At 60.9% G+C, this 17,296-nt stretch overlaps 1 protein-coding gene across 1 annotated transcript in view; it reads left to right on the top strand.

The window, feature by feature from the left end:
• Window positions 1–17,296, top strand: part of CACNA2D2 (calcium voltage-gated channel auxiliary subunit alpha2delta 2) — a gene marked incomplete at both ends in the record, with an annotated part of 213,966 nt that overhangs the window by 195,029 nt on the left and 1,641 nt on the right. Inside the window, 27 exons of the mRNA XM_080350688.1 lie at window positions 1,157–1,207; window positions 1,379–1,478; window positions 2,257–2,415; window positions 2,905–3,012; window positions 3,640–3,718; window positions 3,903–3,952; window positions 4,652–4,741; window positions 4,883–4,951; window positions 5,381–5,455; window positions 5,875–5,949; window positions 6,123–6,194; window positions 6,540–6,611; window positions 6,789–6,850; window positions 8,624–8,700; window positions 9,893–9,913; window positions 12,206–12,266; window positions 14,583–14,680; window positions 14,887–14,977; window positions 15,122–15,184; window positions 15,306–15,409; window positions 15,495–15,593; window positions 15,685–15,779; window positions 16,067–16,114; window positions 16,520–16,591; window positions 16,757–16,909; window positions 17,028–17,080; window positions 17,181–17,236. Of these exons, the coding sequence (XP_080206814.1) occupies window positions 1,157–1,207; window positions 1,379–1,478; window positions 2,257–2,415; window positions 2,905–3,012; window positions 3,640–3,718; window positions 3,903–3,952; window positions 4,652–4,741; window positions 4,883–4,951; window positions 5,381–5,455; window positions 5,875–5,949; window positions 6,123–6,194; window positions 6,540–6,611; window positions 6,789–6,850; window positions 8,624–8,700; window positions 9,893–9,913; window positions 12,206–12,266; window positions 14,583–14,680; window positions 14,887–14,977; window positions 15,122–15,184; window positions 15,306–15,409; window positions 15,495–15,593; window positions 15,685–15,779; window positions 16,067–16,114; window positions 16,520–16,591; window positions 16,757–16,909; window positions 17,028–17,080; window positions 17,181–17,236 (2,153 nt within the window). The remainder of the gene's footprint in view (window positions 1–1,156; window positions 1,208–1,378; window positions 1,479–2,256; window positions 2,416–2,904; window positions 3,013–3,639; window positions 3,719–3,902; window positions 3,953–4,651; window positions 4,742–4,882; window positions 4,952–5,380; window positions 5,456–5,874; window positions 5,950–6,122; window positions 6,195–6,539; window positions 6,612–6,788; window positions 6,851–8,623; window positions 8,701–9,892; window positions 9,914–12,205; window positions 12,267–14,582; window positions 14,681–14,886; window positions 14,978–15,121; window positions 15,185–15,305; window positions 15,410–15,494; window positions 15,594–15,684; window positions 15,780–16,066; window positions 16,115–16,519; window positions 16,592–16,756; window positions 16,910–17,027; window positions 17,081–17,180; window positions 17,237–17,296) is intronic.

Genomic DNA, 17,296 nt, shown 5'->3' with positions numbered 1-17,296 from the left:
GCCCTCACCGCTCCACTGCCGGCCCCGTGGGGGCCAAGCCCTGCCCACAGCCTCGGGGGGGCCACAGCACCACTGGCCTGCCTGCCCCCGTGATGGATGGTGCCATTAACCACAGCTGCCACCGCCGAGCCCAGGGGTTTATCTGAGCAGAGCAGCCAAAGATGGATGTGCTGCCACAACCCAGTATGGGCAGCATCTTCATTGGGCTCCTCACTCTGCCAGCAGCCCAGCCCCAGGGAGTGGGGCAGGCACTGAGCCCTCCAGCCCCCACCAACCAGCAGGAAGGCCACAGGCAGCCACCTGCCCATCCTGCACCCCAGCATGAAGGGGTGGTGTTGAGGGGACACAGCACCCACACCAGGAGGCCCCCACCTGCCAGCATCCGGCATCCCACATCCCACCCAGGTAATCACTTGTAATTAGGGACCATCAGGACCTGGGATTAGCAACCAGAGCTTGCCCCTTCTCCAGTCCTCCCCAGTAATGGTGAGTAATTGATACTAATAACTCACTAATTAATTATTGTCAGGCCTGATCCTGATCAAGCCAATAATGAGCCTCCCTTGGACTTCAGCCACGGCAGGATCAAGCCCCACACAGTGGGGCAAGGAGACTGGGTTGTGCCCAGAGCCAGGATGGGTGCTCAGCACCATGCCGGCGCTGTCCCACCCAGGATGGCACAGCAGAGCTGGGAGCAGGACTGCATGCTTCGAGGAGTGAGAAAGGGTTCCCTAATTGTTTTCAGGGGGGAAGATTTATGTAGTATTATTATTTTTCCTACTCGTAGCTAAAAATAACCTAATCAGCCTGGCCTTTGAAGCTACCAGGGGGAGTAAATAGCAACTTAATATGGATGTGTGTGCCAGCATAATCAGCACACAGAAAAGGGCCAGCGATGATAGAAGAGTTTAGCATTTAGAGCTCATTAGGCTGATACGGTACTGTGCGGCAGGTCGCTGGCAGTCTGCCATGCCGTGGCATGTCCTCGCCTCTGCTGGCCACCACCACCTTGTCCCTACTCCTCGCTGTGGGTGCTCTTGGCACAGCTCTCTGGCTGCCTGTGCCCTGGCAGAGCTTTGTTCTTGGGCTGCACCCAGCAGGTTCTGGGTCCCTCCAAAAATGAGTTATCTCGCTGACCCCTCTCTGTGCCCCACAGGTACATCCAAGGCGCCTCCTCCCCAAAGGACATGGTCATTATTGTGGACGTGTGAGTACACGTGTGGGGACCCTGGCAGGGCTGAGCCAGGCCAGGACAGTGGCACAGCTCCCTGGGTGCTGCTGTCCCACCAGTGGCCCTGGGGAGGCTGTGTGTGACAGCACTGGAGGGACCCCTGTGCCCCCTCACTGCTGAGCCCCCAGCACCCCTCTCTCCTGCCAGGAGCGGCAGCGTGAGCGGTCTCACCCTCAAGCTGATGAAGACCTCGGTCTATGAGATGCTGGACACCCTTTCGGATGATGACTACGTCAATGTGGCCTCTGTGAGTGCCGCTAGGCAGATAACAGGGCTGTGCCCCCCAGACAGCTCCCAGTTCACCACCATGGGATATGTGTGCCCCCAAACCCACCTGGCGGGGGGCTCTGCAGAGCAAGAAATGCCATCTTCTTTCTTCTTAACCACCCACCTGCACATAAGCAAGAAAATGGCCACTCAGGGCTTGGCTGTACGTGGTGGTGAATGAAAGCTGCCCCCAGCACGGGGCGCTTGTTCCCAGGACGATCCCAGCCACCTCCTGTCTGTCACCAGCCAGTGACATCATGCAGCACAGTGGCCATGCCACCACATCTGTGCATCAGCCCATACTGGCCCTCCCCTGTCTGGCTGCAGGCACGCTGGTGCTAATTAACATGTCTGGCCCAGCTCCGTTAGCCGGATCGCTGCTCCCCTAATGAATGGGCCCTATTGCCAGCAAATGAAGCCATGAGAGGCAGCACCTGCTCCTGCTGCCAACACGGCATGACATGGCATGGCACGGCTGCTTGCACAAGCCTGGGTGTCCCGCAGAAGCAGGGGTGCAGGTGAGCCCTGCGCTGGTGGGACCCACTGCCAGCACCTGTGCTGGGTGGCTCTGTGCTGGATTTGGCCCAAGCTAAGCCCTGGTCTGAGCATCAACCATCCCTGAGCTATGGGACACGGGATGCTCCAGCCACCTCCCACCCATGGGACCTGAGTGTGGTGGGTGTTTTGTGCGCACTGGGGGCTGCCTTAGGGTCCCCATCCCCTTTCTGTGACCTGCTCCTGTCCCTTTTGCCTCCCAGTTCAATGAGAAGGCAAAGCCAGTGTCATGCTTCAAGCACCTGGTGCAGGCCAACATCCGGAACAAGAAGGTCTTCAAGGAGGACGTGCAGGGGATGGTGGCCAAGGGCACGACCGACTACAAGGCTGGCTTCGAGTACGCCTTTGACCAGCTGCAGAATGTGAGCTGGGGGCTGGGCTGTGGGCAGGGTGGGGGGACAGAGTGCACCCGCGGGTGTTAGGGGCAATGGGAGAGCACCCTGCTGCTGCCCAGGGCCTTCGGTGTGCAGGGCTCCTTGTCATCTTTTGCAATGCCAGGTGGATGTTCCACCCCCCGGCACACTGTAGCCAAGGTTTTACAAGAGTCGCTGCCCCTCTGGGTTATTAAGAGTGAGCAGGGCTGGGCAGAGGGTGCCAGATCAGCTGGACACTGTGCCAGAGGCAAAATAAAGATGAATGGTGCTATTAGGTGCCAAGCAGCAATCGCCACAACATCATTTCCAAGCAAACAGCATCCCTCCTTCTACCCATTCACCCCGGCCACCCTCAGCCCGGAGAAACAGTCCGGGAAGAGTGATGGTTTGGGGCCAGTCCTCCTGGCCACATCCAGCCCCATTCTCAGCGCCGCTTGCTCTGGGTCTGGCCTCAGGCGCCGTCTCTCTGCCCCACAGTCCAACATCACACGTGCCAACTGCAACAAGATGATCATGATGTTCACAGACGGTGGCGAGGACCGGGTACAGGACGTCTTTGAGAAGTACAACTGGCCCAATAAGACGGTGAGAGGCTGTGGGGCCAAGTGCCGGTCTGGGGCTGCTCACCAGGGAGCGAGACAGCTGCTGCAGCTCCATTGCTGGCTGCTGCCTTGTTTGCCACGAGCAATGGCACCGGGCTCTCTTGGTGACAGCTGGCTCCTGCGCCAAGACATTGCTCTGGCAATGGGGCAGCTGACATGCCGGTGCAGTTTACAGCCAGCTCCCACTTTGGCATGGTTCGCAGCCAGGAGGAGGGTCCCCATCGCCACCTGGCTCCCCAGGTCCTGGAGATCCGTGGGGTGGGGAGATCCTGGGCCATGCAGGACCCTTGGAGAACACAGGCCCCTCCCCGTGCAGCAATGCCCCAGCACAACAACCTCCGGTCCCACCGGGAGGGGTGGCTTCAGCCGATGGGGGACAGGACTGGCCGGCTCTAGACAGAGAGACAGCGGCTCCTGCCTGCCTGCCAGCACAGCCAGCGTTTGCAGGAGCTGCCTTCTGCCTTCCTGCGCTTGGGCACAGGCAGCATGGTCTGCATGGCAGAGGGCGATGCCACACTGTCCCTAGGGAGGTTGCCGTCAGCTGGGTGCACCTGAGAGTGGAATGTTGGGGTGCCCAGCAGAGGGCGCTCACCACCACGCTCTGCCACAGGTGCGGGTCTTCACCTTCTCAGTCGGGCAGCACAACTACGATGTGACCCCGCTGCAGTGGATGGCCTGTGCCAACAAAGGTGAGCGGAGCCAGCACCCAGCTGCAGCGGGGGCTGCGGAGTACGGGGCTCCCCCATCCTGTGGGGGCTGGGACTGGTGCTCCAGTGCATGCCACTGCCAGCAAGGTGCTGGACAGCAGGACAGACAGACTGCCGGACGGGCAGCCAGCCAGCTCTCCAGCTACCTGTCTCTTTCTTTTCCAAGGTTATTACTTCGAAATCCCCTCCATTGGCGCCATCCGCATCAACACGCAGGTACGGCAGGTGCTGGCAGGCACGGTGCAGGCAGGCAGTGCTGCCGCCTCGGGGGTGCCCTGTATGGGGGTGTGCTGAGCCAGCCCCAGCCCCACTGCAGAGAGCCCAAAAGCTGGCAGCGAGTGTGGCAGCGAGCTGGGGAGCCAAGCTGAGCCCTCAGCCAGGCCTCGCGCTATTGAAATAAGTAATTCATCTTCTGCGGCTCCCCATGGACCTGCTGCCTTTTGAGTGACTAATTATGAAACATCAGGCGCTAATCAGCACAGAGTAGAACCGGGTGCGGGCAGGGAGGGAGGGCAGGCATGGAAGGAGCAAGTGCAGGCAGGGCCAGCCCCAGCAGAGCCAGGCGTGTCCACCCCACATCACATCCTCCTGCCCCTTTTCTGCCGCTCTTCTTTATCAGATGCACAGGAGGTGTCATGGTGGGCAGGGGATCCCCTGCCCTACCCGTACACAACCAATGGTGCGCAGTGGCTTGTTTGCATCCCAACAGGCCCTTTTGGTTCACAGCTGGAGCCATGACCCTTGGGTTCCGTAGCTGCCAAGCCACCCCCCCGGCTCAGCCTGCAGCTGGGGGCTGCCACCAAGCACCCTACTAATAATCCCTGAGGCGTACGTGGGAACAGGGGTGTCAGCAAGCAGAGCAGGGAGGCATCCAGCTCCTATGTCATGCTCTTCCTCTGTGCTGTGTCCCTGCAGGAGTACCTGGATGTGCTGGGCAGACCCATGGTCCTGGCCGGGAACCGAGCCAAGCAGGTTCAGTGGACCAATGTCTACCAAGATGCCCTGGTGAGGAGCCCCAGCCCCACGGTCCCGCACAGCACATGCCCCATCTCCCTTGCCGGGGGTAACCTCTTTCTGCTACCCACCCCCTGCTCTGGGTCCTGGGGCCAGTGAGGGGCCATGGGACACCCTTCTGTGCTTGTGCAGGGGCTGGGCCTGGTGGTGACAGGCACGCTGCCGGTGTTCAACCTGACGGAGGATAGCAGTGACAGAAAGGTAGGAGACTGTGGCTCCCACCACACTGGCTGCACTGGGACCCCTGGCTGTGAGGCCACAGTGGGGTGGGGAGGGTGCCCCAGTGCTGGATACATGGCTGAAGGGGGAAACTGTCACCCCTGGGGTGCTGCCTGCTCTGCACCCTTTCCCTGGGGTGACACTGGGGTGACTGCCATCCCCGGGACCTGACATGGCTTTGGCAAGCTCTCCTGGTTCAATGGGGACAGCTGGCACTGGGAAGTCCCTGGGGGGTGCAGTGTCCCATGGAGTGGCTGGCACGCCCCACCCTGTGCCCCTGCGGTGTCCAGATCTGACCCACACGTCTCCAGAAGGAGAAAAGGTCCATCCCTCTGTTTCCCCATCCCTGTGGTGGCAGTGGCAGGTGACAGCCCTGCTCCCATCCATCTCCCTTCCTGCACTTCCTTCCAGAACCAGCTCATCCTGGGCGTGATGGGGATCGACGTAGCTCTCAACGACATCAAGAGGTTGACGCCACGATACAATGTGCGTGGGGGCCCTTTCCTCTCTCTCCCTGGCCTGTGCTGCCCAAGCCCAGCATGGGAGCCCCGAGCTGCGCCCCCCAGTACCCCATGGCACCCCCAGAAGCACTGGCAGCAGCAAGGGGCAGAAGCCATGGTTACAGGCAGGGATCAGAGCTGCGTGATGCTCTGGAACCCAGAGTACAGCTGAAACCCTTGCAGGGGCAGTGGGGAATAAACTGTACCAGGGTGGGGAGAGGTGCATCGGGCAAAACCCAGAGCCTGGGGAAGAGATGCTGTTGGCCTGAGAATAGAAATAGATGGATAGCAAAGGCTGAGCCCCAGGGTGGACGTGGGGCGAGCACTGCCTGCAGAGGTGGGGGTGATCACACTGGCACGGCACAGAGCCAGCTGGCCGGCTTCAACCCTCCTGTCCTCCTGCAGCTGGGGGCAAACGGTTACGTCTTCGCCATCGACCTGAATGGCTACGTCCTGCTGCACCCCAACCTGCAGCCCCAGGTGAGGAGGGGCCCAGTGGGGCGGCAGCAGCGGGAATTAGCTGGGCCCTGTGGGGGACACAGCTTCCTGGGGTCATTAGGAGCTAATTGTGGGAATTGTGGTGAGATTGTCTGGACTCACCAGCGACTGCAGGAGCCCTGAGCCCTTCCCTGGCTCTCCCTTTGTGCCTGCAGATCATCAATTTCCGTGAGCCGGTAACGCTGGACTTCCTGGATGCTGAGCTGGAGGATGAGAACAAGGAGGAGGTGGGCAGACCAGGGGGCAGCTCTTATGATACAGGCTGGACTCCCCATCTACTGCTGCAAAGGTCACTCACACTCTCTAGCCTGCCCTGGGAAGTGCCTCATCTTAAGGGCACCTGCATAGCTCCCGTGGGGCCACGGCGGGGACAGGAGCTGGGTCACTGTCCCCTGGGTGCCAGCCCAGTGCCACCTGCCCTGCACCCCCCAGCCTCCCGCCCTTTGCCCCAGAGTCCCCTGGGCTGCTCGTCCATGCACCCCACAGGTCCCAGTGCCACCCTGCTGCGGTGGGTGCCAATGGGCACATGGCCAGGCCTTGTTGCCCTCAGTTGCATCCTCTGTGTCCCCCAGATCCGGAGAAGCATGATTGATGGAAACGACGGGCAGAGGTTCATCAAGACCCTCATCAAGTCCCTGGATGAGGTATGGCTGCAGTGAGAGGGGTTCACAGCCAAAACCCCTGCCGTGCTGAGCACCCAGCCCCGGTGGTGGGGGCTGAGGGACCGTGTCCAGCACCAGGCTTGGAGCTGGGGTCCTGTGCCACCACACTGGCAGCATGGCCATGCCACAGAGGCCTGACTGGCTACCTCTGACCCACAGCAATACATCGACGAGGTGTTCAGGACCTACACGTGGGCCCCCATCAAAAGCACCAACTACAGGTGAGCAGCTCTGCCGGTGCACCCCATTCCCCCGGCATCAGCTGGACCCCACAGCACAAGGTGCAGGCTCTCGCCTGCAGCTCAGGAGGTCCCCAAGGCCACCAGGGACATGTCCCATGGGCTGCAGGGTTGCAAACATGCCCTCAGATCATTGCACACAGCCAGTGATGGTCTAGAGGGCACTGCCAGAAGTGCTGCCTGCTGGTATTCGGCACTGCGGAGCCAGGCCACAGTCCCCGGGGCTCAAGACAGGTGCTGCAGGGCTGGTGTGTGAGGTGCCCAACAAGGGGCACCCTTGTCACCACCTGCCTGCACAGCCAGGAGCTCAAGCAGGTCTCTGCCTGCTCAGGGGTGGGTGACGGTGACACGCGCCTTCTCTGCAGCACTGGCAGTGGCTGAGGAGGAGGACTGTATTTATTGCCCAGTTTGCACCAGTTTGGACCAGCAGATCTGTAAGAAAGACTGTGGCATCGTTCTGTCTGTGCTGTCCTACTCATGCTGCCTTCATCCTGTGAGGAGCCATGTGGTCCCCCCACTATACCCTCCTCCTCCTTATCACCAGCTCAGGAGGGGCCAGCGAGGGTCATGGCCACTTCCTAGAGCTGCCACGTGTCCCTTGCGCAGCTCTTCTGTTCGCCACAGTGGAAATCCTCTGGAGCCAAGCAGTGCTGCCAAGGAGGGAACAGTGACACAGGGTGACATGACTGTGGCCGGGACTGTGGGTTGATTCGTAGAGTGAAAGGTGCTGCCAGGGGCCCTGTGGTCCTGTGGCTCCATACAGCAGCGAGGTTGTTTCCAGGAGTTCCCTGGGACACCATCAGCACCAGGTGCCGTGAGCACTAAACAGAAAAAAGTCACCACCCTCCTCTGGCCACCTGTGCCTTGGGGTGCCACCACCTCTGCCCTCTGTGCTAGTGTGCCACCAACTTTGCCATGCTTTTTGGGGTGCCACCACCTCTGCTGTGCTTTTTGGGGTGCCCAGTCTAAGGTGCCAGGTGCAGATGGGACTAGCTGGAGGAGTGGCTTGGGGGGCAAGTCCAGGTCCTGATGGCTCAGGTGGACGTGTGACATCTGATGATGTCTGATGAGGCTTAAGCAGGGAGCGCCCCTGGCTGGTGCAACATCTGGTACAAATACCATCACCAAAGGCCACCAGCTGCTGCAGCGGCACCCAAGAGCCCAGCTCTCCTTGGCAGCGTGTCCCATGGGTTTGGCAGCCACGAAACCACCTCCTGCTGCCTCCTTTCCCACCCTTGTCCTGCGTGCCAGAGCCCTGGCTGGTGGGTCCCTCTCCTCCCTGGTTCACCAATAGCTGGTGCCTGTGCAATGTTTGCCTTCAGTCTCTCCTCGCTGGGAAGGTTTTGTCCCTTCTTCCACGGGTTTTGTCCCTTCCTGCCTTCCTCCCTCCCTTACAAGGATGTCATGTCTCTCTTCCACGTGCAACTCCCTTGGTTCCCAGGCAGGTGTATCTTGCCTATCTCAGCCCTGACTGGACAGACTTGCCACCTCCTGTGCTCAGGGGTGCCACCAGGATGACCCTGGGTGCTTTGGGGACAACCCTGGGTGCCACCAGGATGACCCTGGGTGCGCTCAGGCCAGCGCTGGGTGCAGTCCCTGGCAAGAAGGACATGGCAGGGTGTGCAAGAGGCCAGCGGAGCCTCTTGCCATGCCTTGGGTGCTGCTGGGGATATCAGGCAGGGACTGAGGGCTGGCCAAGGGCTCTGGGTGGGTGTACAGCCTTACAATACCTCTCTGCTCTCCCCCTCACCGCAGCCTGGGGCTGGTCCTGCCTCCATACAGCACCTACTACATCCAGGCCAACCTCAGCGACCAGATCCTGCAAGTGAAGTGTAAGTAGCCCCCAGCATTGTCCACCGCCCGCTCGCCCTCCCGCTCGCCCTCATGCCAGCCTGCAGCTGTTGGGGGGAGAAACATGAAGCAAAAACTTGTAAAAAGACATAGGGATCATGATGAGAGGCAAAAAGAGATAGTTAAAAATGAGAGGCATGCGTAGAGATGAACAGAGAAGGAAAGGAGCTGCCTGCTGGGGGTGCCCCAGGGTGCTGGGGTTTGGTCCGTATGCTTTGCACCCCAAAACCCAAGCCCCAGGCTGCAAGCAGACGCTGCCCGGCGCAGGCAGGGGCTGAGCCGCTGCCTGTCGCCTCCTGGGGACAGGGGCTGAGGCTGCAGCAGCCAGCTAGTTTGGGAGCCTGGGGAAGTTTGCATGGATTTCTTTAATTTCCTTTGGTTTATTTTGAGTCTTTGGTTTAAGCCATTTATTCTTTTTTTTATGAGTTCGGTTTCAGTTGGTTTCAGTTTTCATTTGGAATTACTCTGTGTACATGTGTGTTAGCCTGGCCCCCCCTTTCTCTCTCTTTCTCTCTCCCCCTGACCCCCCAAGCCTTTCTCCCCCCTGCAGGTCCATGCTGCTCCCGGGGACCCTCTCCCCCAGGGTAGAACTGGACCCTTCCCCTTTCCCCCCCAGTTCCCCCATTACTGCCCCTTGGCCGCCCCAGTGGCTCAACCCCAGCCCCGCTCCAGACCTGGCCCCTGCCACCCCCCCATCCATCGGCAGGAGCCCTGTGGGGACGAGGCCAGGCTGTCCCTGTCCCCGGGAGCGGGGACCGCATCCCCTCCGCTCTGCCCGCCGTGCCATGCATGCCCCCAACTCAGGGCGGATATTTCGATATCAAGACTGTTGCAACTGTTTGCTACTGACGCTCATTTTTCCTTTGGAGTATTGAATATATATATTTATATTTCTCTAGTTATATCTTTGCATTTTTTTAATTCTTGTTTCATCGTGGCCTTTTCCTTTCGTTACTGGGTTTTCCTTTCCTTTTCTTTTTTTCATGTCGTTTTTTGCAAGAGGTTTCCTTTTGGTATGATTATGATACACAATATTTTTATTCAAACGGCGATTGAATAAAATATTGTTTGTGCCCCCCCTTCCCCCTTTCCACCCAACCCCCTTTTTTTTTTTGTTTGTTGTTTTTTTGTTTGTTGTTTTTCTTGCTTTCTCTCTATGGTGGATTCACACAGTACCAAACATCAAAATGAAGGGCAAGTATTTTCAGTCTCAGACCACTCACCTTCACCACCCCGTCCCCCGCCCCGTGTCCAGTCCCCCCCTAGCCCCCTGCTTGCCCATCTCCCTGCCCGTTTGCCACGCCGAACCTGCAAACCGTCACCGACTCGCCCTTCCTCCCTCTTCCTCCTCCTCAACCTCTCCTCCAGTCCCCCCTTTATTTGGAAGCAACATGTCTTGTTCTGTCCATGAGAGCTTTGTCACGATGACCCCCCACTCCCTCCCCGTGCATTGCTCCCAAACCTGGTTCGATATCCTTCAAGAGCCAATTTTGTATGAAACTGCCGGTTTTGATCCATGAGGTTTTTTGTAGCTAGTTTGATACCCTGCTCTTCCTTCCCCCGACCCTCTTCTTGCTCCTCTTCCCCCTGCTCACCCTATTCTGGCTCCTTCTCCCCATCCTGGTTCCTCCGCTTCCCCTCTCCCCAAGACAACTCAACCTGAGGGATAGGGCTGTGCAGGGAGCAGGGGGCTGCAGGGGGGTGCCCAAAGATGGCGGGGACAGAGGGGGAGTTGGGGACACAGTCCTCCACCGCTTACCCTCTGGGGCAGCCTTTTTTGGGGAAGCCCTCCAAGCAGAGCCAAGGCAGGGATGGGACCACCCTGGGGTGATGCCACCCCACGGCATGGGGGACAGCGAGCCTGGCCCTGTGGGGACGAGGGTTGGCTGAGCCCCAGGGCACTGCGCTGCCTGTCCCCACAGCTGTTCAGTGGCCACCCCCACTGCCCCAGGGTCCAGCATGGCATGAAGCCCCTGGCAGCTGCAGCATCCCAGTGCCAGCCATGCCCCCCAGGAGCAGCCAGGTTTGAGCCCAAAGTCCCACCAAGGCAGGTGTGGGGTCCTGAGACAGGCACCCACCCTGCAGTGGAGCGGGATGTCACCCATGCAACCCAGGGCAGGATTTGGCCCATATCCACACAATGCCCGGCTGCTCACCAGAGCAGGAGGGGCCCCATGGGGCCAGACCCTCAGCTCCTGTGCAGCCCTGCGGCGGGCAGGGGACACCCTGGCATGCATGGTCCCCAGGGGACCCGCCACCACACTCCCTCCCGCACCCGCACCCCGCACGGCATCTGCACACCGGCAGCACCTGCTCCCCAGCACAGGCAGGGGGACGGCTGCGGGGGCACAGCAGCGCAGGCGGGAACAAGGGGGACAGGGCCAGGCGGGCAGGACAGCGGGGAGGTGGAAGTGTCACGCTCAGCCCTGTTCTGTCAGCCTTGAGTTGCCTCTTCCCAGTGCTCCTGCGATGGCAATGCTGATGGACCAAGTACGAGTGTTTTGTACTCCTCTCCTCCTCCTCCTCCTCCTCCTCCTCTTCCTCTCATCGGCTTGTATCCAGCCCCTGCCTATAGCCCCTCGAAGAGCAACAGTCCAACCTCTGGCTGTGCCGTGCAATGCACCGGGGCCCAGGGCGGGGGTGAGGGGGTGGTGCTGCCCACCGGCGCATCTGACAGCCCCAGGATGTCCCATAGCATCCCCCTACACACCCCCTAACCCCACTTGCCCCGTGAGCTGAACCACATCCGCTGCTCCTCTGCCGGGGGGTTCCCCAAGAGGCACCCCAAACCCTGCTGAGCTGTGACCTCTCCCTTAAAGCAGAGTGGGGTGTCGGGCTGGCGGGTGAGCGTGGCCCCCATCCCCATTGGGGTCCCACCGGCCTGGGGAGGGAGGGCGCCGGCGGGGGTCTGCGGCAGAGCCCGGCAGCGCATTGCACGGCACTTTGTGGGACGGGCAGCCTCTGGTTGGACTGTCGTCGGCAAGGTTCCCTGTTTGGCCATGTTGATGCCTGAAAACTCCTTTTGTTTTTTTTTCCCCAACAACCAAGTGTTCTGGTGATCCTCCTCCGGCCAGGAGCGCAGCATGCAGTTCCCTGCCCTCGCCCCCACCCCGAGAGAGAGACGCCCCACGCCCTCCCAAACATGCATATATATACATGTGCGCGCATATATATATGTGTGTGTGTCTGTGTGTCCCTGCGTACACGCCGCCAGCTGCGCGTACGCAACCACCTGCAGCCCGCGACCGAGCAAATTCAAGCCGAGATGGGCAAACCTCTCCCGATTTGGCTGTAACGTTCCTTCCCGTGCGGTGCCAGCGACAGCAGAACGGCCTTTTCCTTCCTCTCTTGTTACCAAGAGCAGCAAATGCCTTTTTTTTTTTGTTGTGGTTCCCTCCCCTCTCTCTCTGTCCGTCTCTCTCCCTCCTGGCCCCCCGGCGTCCCTGTCCCCGCTCCCCGCCGGATAACCTTCCCTTTCTGTTGCAGATTTTGAATACCTGCTGCCCAACAGCTTTGAGTCGGAGGGACATGTGTTCATTGCTCCCAGGTAGCTTTGCGTGTGCGCTTGCCGAGGTGTGCATCGGCCCCGGCCCCGCTGCCGACCCCTGCATCGCCCCCCGTCCCCGCCTCATCCCGCCTCGTCCCCCCCGCCCCGTCCCCTGTCACTGTGTGTGTCGTGTCCCCGCTCGGCCAAGGGGGGGGCTGCTGCCGGGACCCCAGCCCTGCTCTGCCACCCGGTTGCATCCAGCACAGTATATATGCACCCGGTAGGGCCCGGCCTCTGCGCGTGCATATATAGGTATAGTTTCTGAAAATCCCCCCACCCCCAGCAAGGGGCCGGCAGTGGCATCATACAGTCGTGCTGGCTGCAGGGGGTTATGGAGAAGGAAGGGTAGGTTTTGGCTCAAATTTGGGGTGCCCAGGGGCCTTGGAGAGGCTGCTGGCCACAGGCTGCGAACAGGGACGGAAGGAAAGTGTAGTGGCCCCCGGACAGACAGATACGTCCCCTCCCCTGGGCTATGCCACGCAGTATTGTCACCTAGCAGGGACAAAAGGCCATCCTTCAGTGGGCTGCCTGGGGAGCCCCACGGCTCTGCCAGCACTCTTCCCACCCTTGCAGTGCAACCTCTCACCAGCCCTAATTAACATCACCAGTTAATCACGTGTGTACTTAAAACAGCCGAAGCACTTTATCATTGCAGTTCTTGGAGACTGCAGCAGGTTGAGTTACAGCACAGCCACCTGTACCACCTCAGGTACCCCCCACACTCCCTCTGCACAGCAACTGTCACTCACACCAGTTCTGGGTCAGCCAGCCCCAGACGTACAGTTATTGTGCAGTCCTGGCTTTGCAATGCAAAGGCAACGCATGGGGCAGCAGGAGTGAGGCCCAGGAAATGTGGGAGCCAAGGCAGAGTATTAAGGACAAACAAAAAAAGCCTTTTATTAAAAAATTGTCCCATAGATGTGCTACAGGAATAGATATGGAGGTGGTGTCCAAGCCCAAGGAGTGGGTATTCCCCTCCCTGCAGTGATGGGACCAGTGTCCAGCGCTGGGCTCTGCGACTGGTGCAGCTGGAGAGAAAAGTGAGCTTTTGAAAATCAGGGCGAGCCCTTCGGCACCCCCCAAAGCAGCTCTGCCAGCCCCCTCCCCGCCATGGCTGCCAGCCCAGGTGTGAGCGTGCGGCTGGAGAACTGTGTGCCAGGGGTTCACCGGTACCCAGGGCGACTGTATGATCTGCTGGCAGCACTGCTGTGCCCATGGGCCACTGGACATTTTCAGAAACCATATATCCCCCGTCCCCGTGGGTGTGTGAGTCCCTGTATCTGTGCGTGTCGGTGGAGGTATTTAGGTGACTGCTCCCCCTGAGCAGGGGGTGGGGGGCTGGGACAGGCTGGCCAGGGTGCCCCAGTTTTTCAGCTGCCCCATGGGCACACTCCCTGCCACCCTCAGGCATTTGTCCTCTTAATGAGGTTGTTGGCAGAGGCAGGAGCTCGGTGGAGGGAACCTGAGCCAGGGAGCCCTGAGCTCGCTGGCACTGCCTGTGGCCGCACCGCTGAGACTGGGGGAATCACAGCACCTGGGAGTGGCAGCAACCTGTTTAGAACCTCACGGTGACCGGCAGGTTCTGGCTGTCCCCAGCATCAGCAGGGCTGGTGCTCTGCACTCCGGATGGTCCCAGAGCAGAGCGGGGACACAGCACCCCCACGCTGCCTGTCCCAAGAGGGACTTGGGGCCAGCAATGGCCATGGGCAAGTGGTTGCCTCCACCCGCCGGGCCTCCCCAGCACCTCACTCTCTACCCCAAGGGTGCAGACACGGCTGCCGAGCGCCCACCTGGTGCCACCGGCACAGCCGCGGGGGCTCCCCAGGAAACCCCCAGCTCGCACCCACGGCAGAGCCCCCTGGGGTGCCACGGGGACAGGGCAAGTGGGCCCAGCCCCTCAGGTAAGTATAGTGGCAGGGGTACCCCAGTTCCACCAGTAGCCCCACCAGTATGGGCTGAGTCAGGCTCAGGGTTGTACCGCTCTGGACAAACTGGGATCTGTCCAACCTGGCCATGGCAGAGGTGACAGCACCTCGGTGCCTGTGGCAGTGATGGACCCAGTGGCCGATGCGGTGGCCAAGCTGTCAGCGCTGCAGGGGCAGCGGGCTGGATGCCGGCCAGTCCGCAGAGATGCCCACAGCCAGTTGTCCCAGCAGGGTGACACTGGCAGGAGTGATGGCATGTCACCACCATCGTGTCCCCCCGCAAGCCCAGGTGCTGGCAACAGGGCTGGCGCCTGCCCCACCATCCACAGGGGGGAACTGACCTTGCCTTTTCCATCCTCGCAAACAACGAACCTTGTCCCCCAAACCCCAGAGAATATTGCAAAGACCTCGACTTGTCGGATAACAACACCGAGTTCCTGGAAAACTTTATTGCTCTCATGGAAAAGGTGACCCCAGACTCCAAGCAGTGTGAGTAGACCGAAACATCTGGAGGGGGGGCTGGAGGAGCGTGTTGCAGGGAATGGGAGCTTGGGGGCAGAGGGGGTGGGGAGTGAACTGAGCTGAGCTTGGGGTCCCGGGAGCCGCTGTGGAGTGTGTGCCGCTGCTGGGACAGGGTGAGGGGACATGGGTGGCCCTCGCCTTCTCCTCCTCTTCATCTCCATCTTCTTCCCAAGGTGACAACTTTCTCCTGCACAACCTGATCCTGGACACAGGCATCACGCAGCAGCTGGTGGAGCGGGTCTGGAAAGACCAGGACCTCAACACGTAGGTTGGGGCAAGGTGACCCAGGACAGGCAGCGCTGTCTGGGGACAGAGGGAGGTGGATCAGGGAGTGAGATGGACTATGGGTATGGGACAGGGGCAGAGCAAAGTCCCACTGATGCCTGGCATGCCTGACTCTCCTCGCAGGTACAGCCTCCTGGCTGTCTTCGCAGCCACTGACGGGGGCATCACCCGCGTCTTCCCTAACAAGTGAGTGTCCGGGGGGTGTACATGTGCCAGGCCCCACATGGTGACATGCCTGCTCCCACGGGGCCAACACTGGTGGGACCAGAGCTGAGTGACAGCTGTGGCTGTGGCTGCTCCCGCCCAGGGCTGCAGACGACTGGGAGGAGGAACCAGAGCCCTTCAATGCCAGCTTCTACCGGAGGAGCCTGGACAACAAGGGCTACATCTTCAAGCCACCCTACAGGGATGGTGGGTGCTGACTGGGGGCAGTGGGGGGTAGCACAGGCTGCCACTGACCCCATGTGTCCCCTGATGCCACCCCTGCCCTCTGTAGATGGCTACCAGGGGCTGGACCTGGAGAACAACACCATTGGGATCCTGGTGAGCACCGCTGTGGAGCTCAGCATCGGGGGCAAGACGCTGAAGCCGGCAGGTAGGCAGGGGACTGGGTGCCCCGCTGCCAGGCTGGGGGGTCCCTGTCCCCACCCCAAGCAGGATCTAACCATGTCTCCCCACTGCCCCAGTGGTGGGGGTGAAGCTGGACCTGGAGGCCTGGGCTGAGAAGTTCAAAGTGCTGGCAAGCAACCGGACGGACCGCGACCAGCTGGGTGCCCGCCGGGTACGTCCTTCAGGGCTCTGCGGCGCTAGCATGGCACAGGGATGGGGACAGGGAGGGACCTCTGCTCACTGGGGATATGGCTGGGGAGTGCTGCTGGGACACGGTGCCCGTGGCCACGCTGGGCTTGTACCTCCAGCTCAGCCCTGCCCATCACCCTGCTTGGGGCACCCATCCCCTTCCCCTGGGGACACCAGCCTGCCTGTCCCCTCCTGGCCAGAACAGCTCGGGTGGCGGAGGGGGTGGACGGTCCTGCTAACTTGTCCCTCTGGCCTGGTTTCGGCTGACAGTGCGACCCCTCGACCAGCTGTGAGATGGACTGTGAGGCCAACAACAAGGTGGGTGGTGGGCAAGGGTGGGGGAAGCAGGTGACAGCAGGTGGGTGGACAAGGGGTGGCTGGGAGGGCTCTCTGTCCCCTGCCCACCCTGCTCCTGCTGTCTGGGTGAGTGTACCTACCCTGTCCCCTTTCTACTGACAGAGCTCAGGCAAGCTCTGACCACCCTTGCAGGGACAAAGACTGGGGGGTTGCCCCGTGGACCCCGAGGGGGCTGTTAAACCCCCCAGGGTGGGTGGTGGTCCCTGCTCTCTGCACCCAGCATGGGTGTTCCCAGCACCGAGATGCTCCTGAGCAGCCCCCAGGCTTGGGGGCACTGCGCTGGCCCCCCTGCTGGATTGGTCAACCCCTGTCCTGCCTTGCCCTGGGCAAGACCAGGGGGTGGGTGACGCTGTCCTCCTTCCCCAGGACCTCATCTGTGTCCTCATCGACGATGGGGGCTTCCTGGTGCTCTCCAACCAGGAGGACCACTGGTACCAGGTGAGCAGTGCCCACGTGGCAGCTCTCCTGGCCATGAGATGCCAGCAGGGACCTGAGACCTTTGAGCTCAGGTGACCTGTGGTGTGACAGACCCGCTCGAGTCCCCACTGAGGGAGACCCGTGGCAAGGTGTCGTTTGGGTGCAGACTTGGTGTCCCCATCCCAGGTGGGCAAGTTCTTCAGCGAGGTGGACGCCAACCTGATGTCTGCCCTCTACAACAACTCCTTCTACACCCGCAAGGAGTCCTACGACTTCCAGTCCATCTGCGCCCCTGAGGCCCAGAGCAACACGGGTGCTGCACCCCGCGGCGTCTTCGTGGTGAGCACCCATGGGGATGGTGACTTCCAGGAGGTCTGGGAGTTCAGGGACCTGCAGGAGTGTCCCCAGTGCCCCACACGGGGACCCCCTGGCTCACTATCTTCCTCTTGGCCCGCAGCCCACCGTAGCTGATCTCCTGAACCTCGCCTGGTGGACCTCAGCCACAGCCTGGTGAGTCCTGCCATGTCCCCTTCCTGCGGCTCACTGCGGGGTGACAGCAGCATGTCCCTGGGGCAGGGACAGCTGACGTGGCTGTGTTCTCCTTCTCAAGGTCCCTCTTCCAGCAGTTCCTGTACGGCCTCACCTACAGCAGCTGGTTCCAGACGGGTGAGTCCGCGGGGAGTCCCGGGCTGGGGTGGGCAGGGCGCGTGTCAGGGGCACGTGGTG

The sequence above is a fragment of the Nesoenas mayeri genome (genome assembly GCF_963082525.1).
Source record: "Nesoenas mayeri genome assembly, chromosome: 10".
In the NCBI taxonomy this organism is placed as follows: Eukaryota; Metazoa; Chordata; class Aves; order Columbiformes; family Columbidae; genus Nesoenas; species Nesoenas mayeri.
Note: the sequence above shows the minus strand (reverse complement) of the source record. Positions and strands in the feature narration are given on the sequence as shown.